The sequence below is a fragment of the Stylophora pistillata genome, chromosome 4 (assembly GCF_964205215.1).
Source record: "Stylophora pistillata chromosome 4, jaStyPist1.2, whole genome shotgun sequence".
NCBI classification, from domain to species: Eukaryota; Metazoa; Cnidaria; class Anthozoa; order Scleractinia; family Pocilloporidae; genus Stylophora; species Stylophora pistillata.
The window spans coordinates 3,078,245-3,094,571 of record NC_142522.1 but is presented as its reverse complement, the minus strand read 5'-3'; the positions used below and the strand labels follow the sequence as shown (position 1 = coordinate 3,094,571).

The 16,327-nt window shown below is 39.3% G+C and overlaps 1 protein-coding gene across 6 annotated transcripts in view; it reads right to left on the bottom strand.

Moving 5' to 3' along the window:
- Positions 1 to 228: 228 nt before the first annotated feature.
- LOC111321671 (cartilage oligomeric matrix protein) overlaps positions 229 to 16,327 on the bottom strand; it is a 41,742-nt gene continuing 25,643 nt past the window's right edge. For all 6 annotated transcript variants that reach the window (XM_088759071.1, XM_088759066.1, XM_088759067.1 and 3 more), the window contains 22 exons: positions 13,983 to 14,054; positions 12,625 to 13,223; positions 12,131 to 12,221; positions 11,928 to 12,037; positions 11,382 to 11,436; positions 10,732 to 10,871; positions 10,049 to 10,195; positions 9,715 to 9,789; positions 9,133 to 9,294; positions 8,920 to 9,024; positions 8,378 to 8,485; positions 7,755 to 7,914; positions 7,137 to 7,255; positions 6,862 to 7,000; positions 6,217 to 6,312; positions 5,909 to 6,087; positions 5,264 to 5,312; positions 4,644 to 4,840; positions 4,320 to 4,394; positions 3,957 to 4,054; positions 3,642 to 3,781; positions 229 to 2,003 (listed from right to left, as the gene is read on the bottom strand). In XM_088759071.1, coding sequence (XP_088615197.1) covers positions 1,972 to 2,003; positions 3,642 to 3,781; positions 3,957 to 4,054; positions 4,320 to 4,394; positions 4,644 to 4,840; positions 5,264 to 5,312; positions 5,909 to 6,087; positions 6,217 to 6,312; positions 6,862 to 7,000; positions 7,137 to 7,255; positions 7,755 to 7,914; positions 8,378 to 8,485; positions 8,920 to 9,024; positions 9,133 to 9,294; positions 9,715 to 9,789; positions 10,049 to 10,195; positions 10,732 to 10,871; positions 11,382 to 11,436; positions 11,928 to 12,037; positions 12,131 to 12,221; positions 12,625 to 13,223; positions 13,983 to 14,049 — 2,943 coding nt within the window. In that variant the 5' untranslated portion in view covers positions 14,050 to 14,054 and the 3' untranslated portion in view covers positions 229 to 1,971. The remainder of the gene's footprint in view (positions 2,004 to 3,641; positions 3,782 to 3,956; positions 4,055 to 4,319; positions 4,395 to 4,643; positions 4,841 to 5,263; positions 5,313 to 5,908; positions 6,088 to 6,216; positions 6,313 to 6,861; positions 7,001 to 7,136; positions 7,256 to 7,754; positions 7,915 to 8,377; positions 8,486 to 8,919; positions 9,025 to 9,132; positions 9,295 to 9,714; positions 9,790 to 10,048; positions 10,196 to 10,731; positions 10,872 to 11,381; positions 11,437 to 11,927; positions 12,038 to 12,130; positions 12,222 to 12,624; positions 13,224 to 13,982; positions 14,055 to 16,327) is intronic.

Sequence of the window (16,327 nt, the reverse complement as noted above, 5' to 3'; positions counted from 1 at the left end):
TGCCTTTTCTCCCGACGATTTGACCACTCTACCTGGTCATAGGTCTCAAGGAACAAACAACCTATCAAAGCGCCGGTCACAGTAATAACACTAACGACCTATAAATCCCTAGTGCATACCGTCAAAAAAGTTTACGACATCGACGGGAGATACGAATAAAACGGGAAATTACATGGTGTGATGGGACTTTAAGTATCATTTGCAGTAATGGTACAAACAAAACAACAGTTTAACCAAAGAATTATATTTGAGCAGTTTACTGTTTAAAAAACTGGAAAAGATTTCCGTACAGCACATACTATTTTAAAATAAAACCGCATTCTCAAAGGCAACCTATTGTTTTTGCCTTTGTTTTCTTTATCCAAGAACTGTTTGAATAATGAACTCTGGGAATGTGCGGAAATCTTGCTAAAAACTGGGTAATATAATCTGTGAATTTACATGAACGAAAAAAATTAACGGTCTTACGACCTTACTGAATAAATCTCCGATAACGAAGACGATTATGTCGATGTAATACGCGGAACAGCTACGCAAAAGGAACGCGTTACTCTGTACTTGTCAAGTTCGGTTCTTTTTAAGAGATTGATGCTTGCAATGGGGTAGTAACGTAATCTTAAACTTGACTTGAAAAAAAACTTATTTGATCGCTCGAGGCTATGAACCATTATTTGGTAAATAATAGTCAGAAGTATGCACGGTGAGTTTAGTTTTTGAACGCGACTCATGACCCATTAAATCTGTTAAGGCTTTGAGATAAAAGAGAAATGGTGTTTGCTGTCGTAAAATTCCTTACTTAATTTGCTTTGACAAACACTGGAGTCCCGTTTCTTGAATTTAAAGTCCCGTCCCGTTTTAGAGACGTGTGGCCTTGAATCATTTAATTTCAGGCTGAATATATCTAACTGAGATAATTAATAGAAACCCACGTGGGCCTTATTGAAAACCTTGCTAACAACAAGAAACCAACCATTTGAAAGTTAATACCCACATTTGATTAGTATTCCATATTTGATAACCCAATGTACCCATGAACCGGTTCATCAATTTTATCTGTAAATTCTTTTAGTGGCTCAAAATAGTGAAACAGTCCGCGTTCGTCTGGATCACATCTCAGTCGATTTACAATTTTATCGGGATTTTAATTGCATAATGTACGCAGTTAAGTACACTATTTTTTTTCTCTTTATACTGCTTACAACGCAGTCTTAAACGAGATACTTAATTGTTCGCTTGTGTACATTTACAGACCATATATACAAAAATAATATTAAAAAAAATTAAGATTTCATTCTGAAAGAGGTCCATAACTTTACTGTCACCGTGAGGTCCTGGCGCAAGGCTACGAACGAGAATTACGCCCTCAGAATTCATATCGTGCTTCCTTTAGACTTAGCCATAAATATTAAAGGTTGCCTCGCGGCACTTGTCAGACGTACTGCTGGGAACTCAGGTTAAGTTTAATTCGTAGTTCACGGTCTAGGTTTTTATCTCTAGAAATTTATAAACTGCCATCGGCGACTCTCCTTTTCATTTCACGCTATCGATAACCAGAAGCACCGCTTATTGACATTAATCCTGTTTCTACGGGGCAATGTATGTAAAGAAATGTCCTCATTCTAATATCACCAACAACTTAACTCAGAATCTTCTCTATAAAATGCAAAATGCTGTGAAGGACACAGCATTCATAAACGTATATTTTTTGGTTCTCGAATATACACATTTGTTTCGCACTTGCTGCATTTAAATCTTGTGTTGAACAAGAAAAGCATGCGTTATCGTTACGAAATTGTTATCCCAGACTGTGCCTCCATTACTTTGGCGAAGGAACTTCCCACCAACCAGCGTGGAAAGAGGTAAATTGAACAATAATCCCGTGTTGTGGCACATCAGGACCCGAAGCTCTTTAGTCATGTTATTATTGCTCTATCGTGAAGCGTTACAGCTCGGCGTCGACCTCTGGGTTGATCAAAGAGCCTGGTAATCTTCTGGGATAGTTTCTATGAAGAGATGGAAAGGTTCTTGTCAGCGAAGCGGAGAAAATAGCTAGATTTCATTTTACTTGAATGTTTATCGTTCACCTAAGTGATTAGGGAGCCTAAGCAACCACGACGAAAGGGACGACGACGACGTCAAGTAATCGCGGAGGGTCTGGAACGAGGACGTCGTTTTTAGCGAGAAAATGAAATTTAAGCAGTGAACATGCTCAAGGACGACCACGTCTGAAATCTTGTTTATTCTCGCTTCGTCAGTTTAAGAAATGACATCGTTCATAGACGTCCAAAACCTTCTTCTCACTCATGGATCAAATTTCCACATATATATCGAAAGTTCGAGAGTAGGTTATTCAATTCTTGAACATCAACAGTCCAAGGAATTATTAAGCTTTAGCTTTATTTACAATAATTTACGCATCGCAAAAGTTTAAAATATTAAATTTTACGCAAGTTATTTGAGATTTAAATTCAGTTCTAAGTGTTGCTGATATAAACAAACCTATTTTGCACAAGGTTTGTCTGATTTTCAACATGCTTTAGCCTGATATGTTCTACCTTTGATGCTCCTTCCTTTGGCGAGCAAACGACGTAAGTCTGTCAATTTAATCGATGCTAGCTAGCCATCGGCACAGATAGCAGTCGTCGCGCTTCACCCAAGAATACTATTTTTTCCGGTGTGATTTTGTCGGAATAATTTTTATGGCTGTAAATCTATATCAAACATTTTGAAAATGGATTCGGAAAACCTGACAGGTATTCAAGCTCATGTTAACACACCGATCTGAAGAATTCTTTGTTGTTTAAAGCGTCTCGATTGAAGAATAGCAACACGCAAAATTTTTAAGTAGCAATAATCCGGCAGTTCCATACACAGCTTTTGACCGAACGCAGTGGTGTATTACACTGCCATTCAAACAGCACTCTTTCATAAAATATACTCAAATAAATTTAAACCTTACGTGGTCGCTTTCACCGCTTGACTTTACATCTGTTGTGCGGAAGAAGGAATATGAGTTTGTGCGTTTTCGAATTTTATTTGTTTAGAAAACTGAACAGGGTGGTTTAAATCAAACGAAGAAGCGAATACAAACTCCAACCGGCCATAGACTGTCTTAAAACTGACAATAAACCCGCACCTTTTCATGAGAAAAACTGCTTTGAAGTTCGAAAGTTCACGACGACGTGAAACAGGTCCTTCTCAAGTCGTCCACGACAAGACGACGACGGAATTCTTGGTTCGCGCTTGCGCAGTGACGTTCTTGCTACTTCCGGTCGTCGTCCTCCGTCCGTCGTCGTGGTTGCTTAAGCTCCCTAATATGGCTGTCGAGTGCACGACCTTAGCTAAGCTCTACCTGCTAGACAGCCCCAAATGATTCAACAAGTCTGCAGTATTTTACCCACCAGAGGGGTCATTCATTTAAATTGATTCATTAAAAGACAATCGTATGCCTTCAGCAAAAGTGATGGCCACCTGACTGCCTGAAAGAAATTCGTTTAAAAAGTTTTCGAAACGCAACTGCCGCTACTAGGGGGGGGGGGGAGGGAACAACGGGATGGAGGGAGGGAAACCAATTTCTTTGTTGTGAGCCACTGCGAAATCCGAGGTAAATTCTTGTCAAGGGAATTTACATCGACACTTACCACTACATCTGTACGAGAGATTTTTCCACAGCACTTTGCCCTGTGAAAACACATACATTCCGACTTTGCCGCCTTTGAGAGTCTTGTCAATTATATATCCGGTATCCACTACCACCTCGCCTTCAGCATAAACGACCAGTCTAAAAAAATAAAGTTACAGTAAATTAATTGTGCAGTGGAAAATAATAATTTAATTACCGCCAGGTCGTTGACAACATCGACTGGTGAAAATCGAATGGAATTCGCCTTTCACAACTTTTCCGATTCAGTCACTTTCCTTCAGGAGAGTAGTCAGCTATAATGGTTTTGACTTACTTTATTAGTCCAATAGACGGTCTGTGTATTAGCCTAAATTCATAATCTGTTTCGTCCTTCCATCCTCTTTTGTTTCTGTCTCGCCAAATTTCTTTAATCTAAGGAAATATGCCATCCATATTAGTTTGTGACACAGACACTGATGCAGTTCTAACGCATTGGTTTCTGGTACAAAGAGTCTCAGTCTATTTCAATCTCTTTTTTGTTTAAATATTGTCCTATTTCGTGGTATATCTGCAATGAATTCGAAGTGTGATCTTAGGTGCAAAACTACAAGAAGTTCGCGTCGCTAACGCGGCAAATGCTCTTGCTGGGCTCCTACGAAGAGGCCCAAAGAACCGTCATTTTTAAGTTTTCACTTACTTCTCCATCTGTGTCACCAGAATGCCACAATGCGTTTCTGAGATCAAATCCAGGACCAGTTTTAGAATCAACAAGCTGGAAGGAAAAGAATAAAATTTCCTCAGTTTCCCATGTTCCACAGCGTCGAAAATTACTTGTAAAATGAAGGGGTGAGAGGGAAAGAGGGACTAGGCTCCAGCATATTTATGAACTGCCCACGTGAGTCACGAGTTTTCGTTACCGGCAATTGGCGAAACTTCGAAAATGGTATGGTAAATCTACAATTAATACGCTGAACTTTAACTCGTCTTTAAACTATAAAGTCTTTACTCAAGTAAGAATTACCTTAATATGTATTCCTTTCTTTGCTGTAGCCCTAAACGGTTTCACTTCCCAGTACACTTGATCATCCTGTTTCCATGATATGACGTAGAACCGTCGGTTGCTTTGGTAACTGAACACTAATCCCACGAAATCGTCATCATGTCTTGTTGCAACTCGAAGTGTTCCGTTGAAATCCACACCGTTGAACCGAACATTCCCTTAAGTTGAAAGAGAGTCATGAATTAGTTCTTTTTTTCCACTGAGGTCACGGTGTCAAACTTCCCAAAAAAATATCTCGGTTTGAGACCAACATTGCCCTATATGACTACTGTAAGGCAGGCAAATCATTCCACTTGATCAACCAATTAGATGCGACTCAAACTCTTACGCTTGGCCAGTTTTCCTTGGTTTTGACTGTTGTTTGTGTTGTCTGCGAAGAGTATTACTTCTACTCCTAGGAAACATACTCGAGAGAGAGGATTGTACCGTACTGGGCCATCTTACAGAGGGCCCTACTTTGCTGTTGGTCTAAAACAGAAATTTTGTTCATGTCTCTTTGCTAACCTCAAGGTTATCTGTTATTTGGGTTGGCACGCAGCACTTCTACTGGGGTTGCCACTTAGCGCATCTGTGACACTTACCGACAGCAATGCCCGGATCACTGTTTTCCTCTTCTGATACTTGAGTCCCCTAAAAACACAGAAATCAGAAGCCGCAAGTCATTATTAACTAATAAAATGATAGATTGTAAGTTAGCTGTGGCACCTCCTCAAGATAGCTCTCCGTCCACAGATTTCCAGTTCAAAATTGAATTTTGTGGTTTTAGTCTTTTTGTAAAGGAATAAAAAAAAATACGCCCGAGAGAGAGAGACCCACGGAGCAAGAACATCAAACGGGAGTCAAAAATGGTTGAAAAGAGGTAAAGTCCAGCTGTAACGAAGCACGACGGGTGCTCTCCTTGAATGGTTCTTATACCCTATCCACACCCATGAAAAATTGAGAGGAAGAAGGAATGGACAAGACAAGACACTAGTTTTACTCTCACACTGTTTTTCTAGCCCCAAAGTGGGTTCCAACAGGAATCAGAAAACTGTTGGGAATCCTTACAAAAGCCGAGGAGTAATTCTACAATGAACTGGAATCCCATCCGAGAGAATTAGCGAGACTCGTAGTTGTGTCATGGCTCCTGTAACCGGATAAGCTCCAGCAGAGTAGGCCCACGAGCTGGTAAGATGACTGAACCATGTAACACTTAAGCTTCCATGGAAAATAAAGCATCTTCTTACCGTCCCATCTACCGCCCAAATAAGTGGCTTGCTCTGGCGTTCATTTGGACTGAGCTCAATTTTCATCAAGTTGGTAAAGTCTGTGTGGGTCACATGATGATTAATCGAGCACGCATCCTCGTAATCCGGGATCTTGTCGCCATCGAAATCGCCATCACAGGGGTCTCCGAGGCCGTTTCCTGAAAGGAAATAACCAATGTTCAACAGTCGTTGGTTGATAATTTTTACCACAGATCGACATAAAAATCAAGTTTACCGATCAAACACCGCGATCCCTTGCTCTTACAGCACACCATAGGTTTACTTACCATTCAAATCTCGCTGAGTGGGATTGGGTACCAGTTGGCAGTTATCAATTCTATCCGGAACACCATCATCGTCGTCGTCGTCATCACAGGCATCACCTGGATTGAGACAAAAGAAAAAAAATTTTAACAACAATTTCTGCGCTGTAAGACCCATCTGGGGCCGGCGGTTCGCCGGTGGCTCACCGGAGCTAATCAAACTTTGATTTTGCTTTTTCCCAGCGTTCATCGTAAAAAGTAGAAACGTAAACTTGAATTTTTATGGAGCAGGAAATAAAGTTGGATAGAATAAGAAATTTCTTCTTCGTGGGTCAACGATAGGAAAGACGGAGTAGTGGAGAGGATAGGGAAAGGCACAAGGGCAGTAAAGTCTTTTCGTGTTTTTTCCTCCTCCCCCCTCGTCTATCTCGCCCTGCCCTAAACTGTGGTCTACCCAAGGTTCCTCTCGCTTTTTTACTGAATTTTTTTTTTTAATATTTACTTGATGTCCCCTAAATTACGGTGATGCTAAATATATCGATGCGTACATTGAACTAAGTGCTTCTTTTCATTTTTTTAATCATTATAATCGTTTTCGTTGTTATTGTTTTCATTATCGTTATTATTAAATCACTAGTAAAATATTGTTTAAAGATGTGTACTGCTAACCTTTCTGATCTAGGTCGTTATCTATTTGGTCAGGGTTGGTAACTCCTCTGCAGTTATCGATCATGTCATCCACACCGTCGTTATCGTCATCTCTGTTAATGTCACAGTTATTTCCCAGTCCATCACCATCTCTATCAATCTTTGAATAAATCAACATGTACACCGTCAGTCAATCATGCCCAGCCGGCTTTTGTAAAAGAGAAAAAACGCTCATCTTGAGTAACAACCAAGCAAAATGCGTGGGAAATTTAACTTATGTAATTTCTCACAGTCACCTGTCTGCTGTTCATAACTGAGGGGCAGTTATCGCACTTGTCACCAACTGTGTCTCCATCTCTATCCTCTTGCTGTGGATTGTAGATAACTGGACAGTTATCCTGGGAGTTTAATACACCTGTGACGAAATAAAGACGAGTGAGGCCATTTGTTTGAAAAGCTGTCTTCTTGTTCAAATTCTGATCCCCAGTGGTGGGCTATCAGGCAGCAGAGACGACATATGAGCGGGCGAGAAAAATCAGCATAGATTTTAGGAGTAGCTTCCCTCTCCTAAGTTCACCGTCATTTTTCTCTCTCTGGCCCAGCTTTGTAGTACTTTCTCGCAAAATGACTGCCTAAAGCCGGTTTAATTATGCGTTATTATAGCTTCAATTCGGTTAACAAAAGTTAGCTAAGTTTGAAATTTGGAAGAGATGAGATTTGAAGTTAACAATGGTAGATATCAACCAAGGTTTATCTCAATCGCCGTGCACATACTTTTAAACCCTGCGCTCTTCACTTTTAAATCACTCTCTTTTTCAACAAAATCCAACGATCAAAATGACCAATTAAAAGGAGAATTATGAAGTAAAATTGGCTCCATTAAAAAATTGCAAAGGAGGAACAAATCATCTTACCATCTCCATCCACGTCTTTGTCACAAACGTCGCCTATGCCATCTTTGTCAATATCTCCCTGGAACTTGTTGGTGACATAAGGACAATTATCGCATTCGTCGCCAAACGGATCGCCGTCGGTGTTGCGCTGTTCTGCGTTGTAATGACGGGGACAATTATCCTGACGAAGAAAAAAAGGATGGAATTTGCGGACATAAGAGTTGTGTTTTAACTGATGACCAGATGTAGAATTGGGTTAATAAAAAGATAGATAAAAAAAAAGGCTATGAGTTATCGCACTTGCTGCTGATTGTGTAAAATTGTCAGAGAAAGTTAATTTTCTCAGCTAGAGCACTTGAAATTTTTTCAACGACACGCAAGTTATAGGTCCGTTTTCAAAAGTAATTTATCATGAGAGCATCACACAACACATGCGTAACACTCTCGCAGACCACAACCTCCATTGATACTCTACCGATGACAAAATTACCCGGGTATCAAGAATCAATTGCTTTTTTTTTGTTTTTTTAATATTTATTAAATCCGCCCCGATAAAAGATAAACATTGAGCAGGGAAGCTCGCTCAAACGCTGAATAAAGAAGATGCTTTTGTTTATCATGCACCTCTCTGATGTAATACTTACCACGTCGTTGTTAACGTTGTCCCCGTCCAAGTCATTGTCACATTCGTCTCCTATTTCGTCTTTATCGAGGTCTTTTTGATCTGGATTTGGTATTTGTAGACAGTTATCCTGAAAGAAAGGAGCCAATTAGTTAGGGACCAGAGACTCGCAAGATTTAAACGGAATTTTAAACAGGACAGCCTTGTTACATATAAACACGATCAATTGGAAACAGGATGCATCCTTCAAAATGAGATGAGATATTCAGCGTTCGCGAACGAGTGGAAATATAGTAATTGGCTGATTTCCCAATATTACCAAATGATCGAATTAATTCGGAAGAATCTACGATTCGAATATATGCTTTTTGTGTTTCTTGATAGACCACAAATGCCGCCTGGACCATAGTACATACAGTGATACAATTTCTAGGTAATTCTTTGTCAACTGTTCAGTCTGATTCAGCCGAAAATTGACCCATTGGAAGTTCTACATTGAACAAGACTTGCAACAGTGGCGGAAAAATAGCAGCACAGAGCAGAAAAGAAGCTACCTTCTCTTACCTTACGACACATCTTGTCTGTGCAGTTAAGTTCAACATCCGGAAAACCGTCTAAATCACCGTCCTCTCCACAAAAGTGACCATTTCCCGAATAACCAGTACGACACTTCAAAAAATGAAACCAAGTTACTACCAGAGAAAACTGAATTTAAGAATAAAGCAGAAAATAAAGTCGTGAATCAAATTTCATGCTTAATTAAAGTTCACACTTTACCTCGCACTCGTAGGTTCGACCGCTCTGAAGTCGAATACATTTTGCATGCTGACTGCAGGGATTGCTTCTAGGATCGTTTGGATCGCAGTAACTGAGATGGTAACAGGCGTGTCTTGGATCACCGGTAAATCCCTCAGGACAAGGCGAACATTCGTATGATCCCTGTAACAAAGCCAGTTCAGAGAAGGTCAGAAGTTTGTTCAGGGAGTTAGCAAGGGGAGCAATGCTTCTTAAGATGTATACCAAGGGAATCAGAGGGCAGATTAAAGTGAGCGAAAGCACCGACTAACTAAAGTAACGATCGAAAGACCTTCCGAAAGAAAAACCAATCAACCAATCAAGTGCACATCGGTGATCAATCATAGAAAGACAGATGGTCAAACAGACTGACAGGAAGACTAAACAGTCCAGTCGTCCATATTGCTTCCTGGCCAATCGAGTGTCTCTCTTACAACGATGTCTATATTAATTCCTCACCCCGTCTGACTGACTGACTGACTGTCAGACTTTTAAAGGAACGGATATACATTCAACACTGGGTGATTATCACTACCTGGAAGTGATGTTAGGAGAATTACTCACCGGGCTGTTATTACACTTGGACTGTGCAGCACATTTAGGTGGAGTCTCTGCGCATTCATCAATATCCACGCATATCTATGAAAAACAACAAATCATCATTGCAATCACGCTTGTTTAGACTTTTATTTCGTGGTTCCCTTCGGATTTGTCCCTCAACCTCTCTCAAATGCATAGTTTTTATATACTATGAGAAAACTTCAATACCACCATACTCATTATGTACTCAATAGATGCGGAAAATTTTGTAATTTTTAGACGGCTCTTTTCTACAATTATTTAAGCTACGTCAACATAAACGTGCTTTTTTACAGGGACCACTGGGATCCTTCAATACCTGTTTGTTATTCCTAGCGAAGTACAGCCCTATCCCATGAATCTGTTGGCCTGAGTAACCCTTAGGACAAGGAGGACACCAATATCCGGGACTTCGATTTTGGCATATCACTTTAACATCCCCGGCGCAGGGGTCCTCTTCTTGACACTTGCGTGAAAGAAACAAGCGCACAGTCAGCAATGTGTGGTAGATATTAAGCTATACAATAACTCTATACCATCACCAAGATAAGCATAATTTATTATGTAATCTTACAAAGTTGTCAAGTCTGCAGACAAAACGTAATTCTAAAACTGTATTAAATGCAAGCATTTATAGGATGGGGTACACATCAAAATGGTCCACCCTTACGGCCTTTTTGAAAGTGAAAAAGAAAAATCCCAGCAACAACAACAATTTCAGACCGTCCATTTTTGCAATGATCTATAAACAGCACTTATTTGACGTTTCCAGTACAGGCTGGTTGGACATTGTAGTTTATTAAAGAAAGGACTAATTTTCCTTGAAATAAAAATTTTAATTTCGGATGCCGTCTTCATGAAGGTTCCATTAGTCCACAAAAACTAAAGGATTATAAGCAAAAGCAGAAGTTAAATTCGGTAAACAAGCTCAACTTCGACTTCATACTCATTTGAGAGTCTATTTTTTTTACGTGAATTTATTTATTCAATTACAGTGGCTACCTCATCTACATCAGTACAGTTGATACCATCTCCCACCATTCCGAGCGGGCACTCTCCGCATTCAAATCCTTGAACTGTAGATGGATCGTTGAAACAAGGCACACCAGGAAAACATGGCTTAAAGCGGCAGAAGTCTTGGACTATTAGATGGAAAACCAAAACAGAATGTTGGTGAAGGAATGAAATCGTGAGACGTGCAAATGAATCATCGAGTTATAAAAACGTTCTGCTAAGAGGGTTAAATGCTGTTGTCTTGTGAGATGAATCTGATTTTGGGCACAGTGCCCACCTATTAATGTGAGTGTCAAGAAACCGTTCGGAAGCCACGGTGGTTAGGTGATTACTACAGTCGACTCCGCATTCAAAGATCTGGGTTCAAGGCCAGTTCATTGTTTTGGAATTCTTGGACAAGACGCTAAACTCTCTGAGTGTGACTCGCTCTTCTCAGGAGTAACAAGTTTACCAGTTATGTGTCAGGAAACCTCACGCAATAGAAGGGGTGATACCTCGATGGACTGGTAACGCATTTAAGGGATGCCACTCTGCTGAAACCGGGATAGGCTCCGATAGGATCGGCCTTCATGCTCGTATGCTGATTATAACCTTACCTCAAAACCTTCCAGTTTAGTTAAGTATAAAGTGTTCCTTACCTCTACACATTTGACAGTTTTCCACAAGTCTTCGTAGGTACTTGATTTCAGCCACCTTAAAATGAATGAAGAGCTACTCATCAAAAAGCTGTTCCTAAAAAAATATTGGCGTGAACTCGTTGTTTCACAAAACAAACGAAAATCTCAGGATTTTTCTTCCACGCGTTTGGTTTAGTTACCTACGGTAAGTTGTTTATGACATCATTTAGAAAAGGCATCTGGTAATTTTCTGCTTACGTTACATTTACAATAGGATTTTCCTTCCAAGTACGCTTAAAAATGAAAATCATTTGAATTATTTTCGCAAAGGCCTTAAACACTTTAAAATTTTCTTGATTAGTTGTCCACTGAGAAACTATCATTATTTTTTTCTGAGAGCTTTCCTGGCTAAAAATCTAGCAAGCAAGTTCTTGGGGAATTACAAAAATAACATCTTTTTTTTCATATAAAATACCCAGGAGAACTTTAGAAAGCAAACTTGTTCCTGTAAATACCGCTTAAATGTACCCATAGGAATATCACATGAGCAACACGCAAAAACTATACCTGCATGGATAAGTCGTATCGAATATCCCGTATGAGGCCCATCAGTTCGGAAGCCACTTCATGAGTAATTACGGTTATATCGTTAATCTCCGGTGGCTGAGGAGCTTTCACTAACGGGAAGACAACAGCAGAACACGATAGAGAAGAATTTTCTTTTCCAGGATTAGTTAAAAATTTACAAGTAGAAGTTCTGAGATGGTTACCTCTCTCCTTCACAACGTTTTCGCAGTCTGGTCCACCAAGGACACTGTCCAGGGGGCGCTTGAAGATGAATGACAGCGTTTCTATGGCACCCTGAAAAAAAAAAAAACAGTTGAAAAAAGGTCAAACATCCATATAGAAAACTTTCAAATGCATGCTGAAGGGAAATGAGACGTTCGAGACAAAAGTTTTCATCGCTCTTGTTGTGGATTTCTTGGGAATACTATCATCATACTTTTGGATTTCGACTTCTCTTGGAGGTCAACAAGCTAAGAGCGTCAGAACTCGCAAGTCACTCATAATTACCAGCAATTATTCCTCACCGCAAGTTATAAATCATTTCTCAGTTCCAAATAGAAATAAAGAATGAGCTTGTAACATTCCGCGAGCAAAATTCCCTAGCCTCCATCTGGAACAAAAATAAGCCAAGATTGCTCGGCTCTCTTTTGATTATTTTTGGCTAGTTTGGGATAATCGTTCACTATATGTAAATTACCCTCCACTTCGAGTTAGATCTGGATCCAAATCCTCTTTGTGCAATCCGGAAATCCAACAAAGAGAGCAGTGTGCCCCTATAGGAGAAGATGTCCGAGATGGCCGATTTAGTGTCAACTCGGCCAGCAAACTGACAATCCACGAAAAGAGACAGCGCCGAAATCTTTCTGCCCCTTTCTTTCACATCTGTGATGCGAATAACCACCGTGTGGTAACCACGGTCTACCAAAGACCCAACTTCTTTGAATACGACTGCCTCGGTCGTGTCATTGGTCGATCTGTACTTGAATATAAGTTTTGTTTGATCTCCAGATCCCTTGGAAGACAACTCCAGAAGAAACAACTTTCTTTGCCTGTGCGCGATAGAGAACAAAACACCCCCTGGGCTTCTAAAGATACGGAAGCGAGTTTTGATGATGAACTCCGTACTTGATTCAATATTGATTATAAGTTCGTTCAAAAGTTCCTCGTCAGCTCGGATGATTTTAATGGCATTTCCAAAGAGAAACGCCTTTCGTCTCTCTGGCGTAAAGACTGTTCGTACGTAATAGTCCAGAGGGTTAACAGATTTTTTGAATACAGACGACAGTAAATTTATTTCTATGCAAAAAAAGAGAGAATATACCTGTGATTAAAGTTATAAAATACTCTTACTACACAGAACAAACATATATATATATATATATATATAAATATTATGAGAGGAAAAAAGGACGTAACTACATTTCCCGACAAGCCTGTTTCGTGAATCGCTTCACTCTTCAGGGGTTTATATATATATATAAACTTCAGGGTGTATATATATATATATATATACACATCACATGTATAATAGATTAAACATTAGTATATGCATTTACTCTTTAGAATGTACCTTTTAATTTTGATTGTAACAAAATTATCACTCGTCTATAATGGCGTGGAAAAGTAAGTCTTTTGATTTATAAGTAAGTTTTATTTCAGTCGATACACACTCGGCCGAGAGCGGTTGAAGTTTCAAGACTTTAATTTCCGCTGCAGCTTGGTATGTAGTAGATTGAATCTTTGCCACCAAAAACTTAGCCTAAAGAAGACCGTTTACCAAAATATTCATTAAGTATAAGGTGACGTTATTAAGGGAATAACACTAGCATTCTCGGAGAAACAGAATTCCGAGTGCTCCCGATAGGAGTCGAACCTAAAACCTTCCAGTTAGTGCTTCGGACGCTCAATCACTGAGCTATAGGAGACTCATGGCCGCCTGGGCCGTTTAACTGGGTCCATGATGACAAACTTCCTACACACTAGTGGATAGGAATGATTGATATGTACTGCTTCTGGGCAATGACCAACTTTAAGTGAAAGAAGTCGTTTCCTTACCCAAGGCATTTGTTGATTTCCAACATGACACAACTAGGAGAATCAATAATAACATTTGCTCCTTCATTTTCTCTGCGAAAGAAGAAAACAAGATCTGTTAGTTATCCGTAATTTTTGCAAGCTCGTCAGTGCAATCCGGTTGAACCATTCTTGGCCGTTCTTGCTGCCTCTTATCTTAATCTCTTGAGCTATTTCTCTTCCTTACCCAGCTAAAACTTCTAGGTCTCATTTAATAATGACATTGTTACAACCGCTCGTGAGAAGATATCTACAAAAGTTTTGAACTTACAAACACGATTCTCAGTTGACCACGTAACTTTGATAAAACTTCTATCAATAATAACTGGCCTTTGAAAGAAAAAGCTCTCGATTCTCTTTAAAAACGCATTAGTAATCACCGGTCTTTCGCCGTAGACGGGTTTTGCAGCTTTAATGTCCAGATATAAGATTCAAGCAGTATATTGACAGTTGTTATAAGAACTACATTGTCCAATCATGATAATCCTTATTAATCTTTTCTATCGTTTGCCATCCTTGCTCTTTTATAGTTTTTACTTCCTATTTTGGTATCGAGTATGGTTTTCGCATGTTGTCTGGCTCGTATTTGATAATTTTTCTCGTTGCAAACTTTACTCAAATGAACTGACGTGGATCTCATACGGCTAGCTTTCGGGCCGATCAAAGATACCACTCCACCAAGGTTCCTAAGAACTTTGACCTCTTCCTGGTTTCACCAAAATCCAAAACTAAACTATCAGCGTTTTAATTCTGGATTAAGAAGAAGTGAGTTTTCCTTTGTCTAACAGATAGGGTTTCTTTTTTTTTTTTTTTAAAGTAGACAAGCACTAAAAGTCTTATGTTGATCTAAGGGTGCGTACCGACTGCACGCAGCCGCACGTTATTCATTGATCCTAGGAGACAATCAAGAGACTACTACAAATATTCCCTTATCATAGCATCTCAGTGGTTATGCAAGACTATGCTGTTAAATTTGAGTCAGTTTCCACAATTCAAATGTAAAATATGCATACTGACTTTCTTCAGAGAACTGATCAATTGCCTAACAGTACTGAATCAGACAGTAGCTAGACTTTTACGACGACCATGTTTGCGCAATATTACATAACAAACCGTTCAAACTGTCTGTTTTAGCCGTTACTTCGTGAATTACTGCTTCAAATTACTGAACTCCGTTACTGTGATACTCGCAAAGATAGGGGAAGTAGCGTGTAGTTGATTGTCACCTTATAGTTTGAAATAGCCGCCACTTTTAGTCAAACATGACCAGCTATTTTTCGCTTATTTCGCAGTTTATGGGGTCGCACGTGCAACAAAAATTATGTAAACAAACCTGCTATGAAGAAGTTAACTAACTACAGTCTCGACCTGGATTCTTTTCCAATTTTCCTCTTGTCGGCCTCCCTCTCCTTTCAGTCTTTCTGGCGCAAACTTTGTCAACTCAAGTAAAATATTCATTATGCTATTTCGCAAACAAAGAAAATACTCTGCATTCATTTCAACAACTCGCTGGAATTTTTGTTTTTTAATTAATTTCGCCTTTTGTACTCAAGGAAAACTGCTGTACTGTGACGAAGACAAGAGCAAATTCAAAAGCCCATTCCTTAGGGGGTACAGATTCTCCGATAAAGGAAAGCAACTTGCAACAGCATTTTGAAAAAAACAAAAGATCTATTTTGTTGAGTCCTAAACATCAGTTTTGCATTTATATGATTGGAATTATCCGCGTTTTGCACATTTTTAAGCATTCAGATGTTCCAAAGAAAGTTCTACAAACATTTCGACGTGGGAAAATGACCTATTAACTACTGTGCCATTCAGTTTTCCTAGAATAAAGGAAAATCAACAGAAAAAGCAAGTGAACACAGACGATAATGAGCACGTAAGTCTCACAATCACTCAGGAAAAACTTATTCACGTTCGGCTGCTGTGCGAATATGTTTTGTTTTCTTGCGAAAATATGTTTTTTTTCCATACGGAAACTTACACAAATTTGATCGTCATTAAGTCCTGAGTGAGCAAAAGAAGTCAAATTTTGCCTTTCCCTTTTAAGGCATTAAGAGATAGTTAAAAAACCCAAATACTGATAGAAATCTTGTATGCCAGACACTCAATACTCCAGCACATTATTTGATTTTTTTCTCTTTCTTTTTAATCCTTTGTATAGATTTTTTAAATTAGACTAGAGCCAAACCTACTTATAATACTAAATAATGAAATAATCTAATTTTCTACAGTCGTCAACCACAATAATGTTGTCAGAACTGTCTGAAACTCCGGACACACATTCTTTATTTGAAAACACATACATCAAAGGTAATTACGAG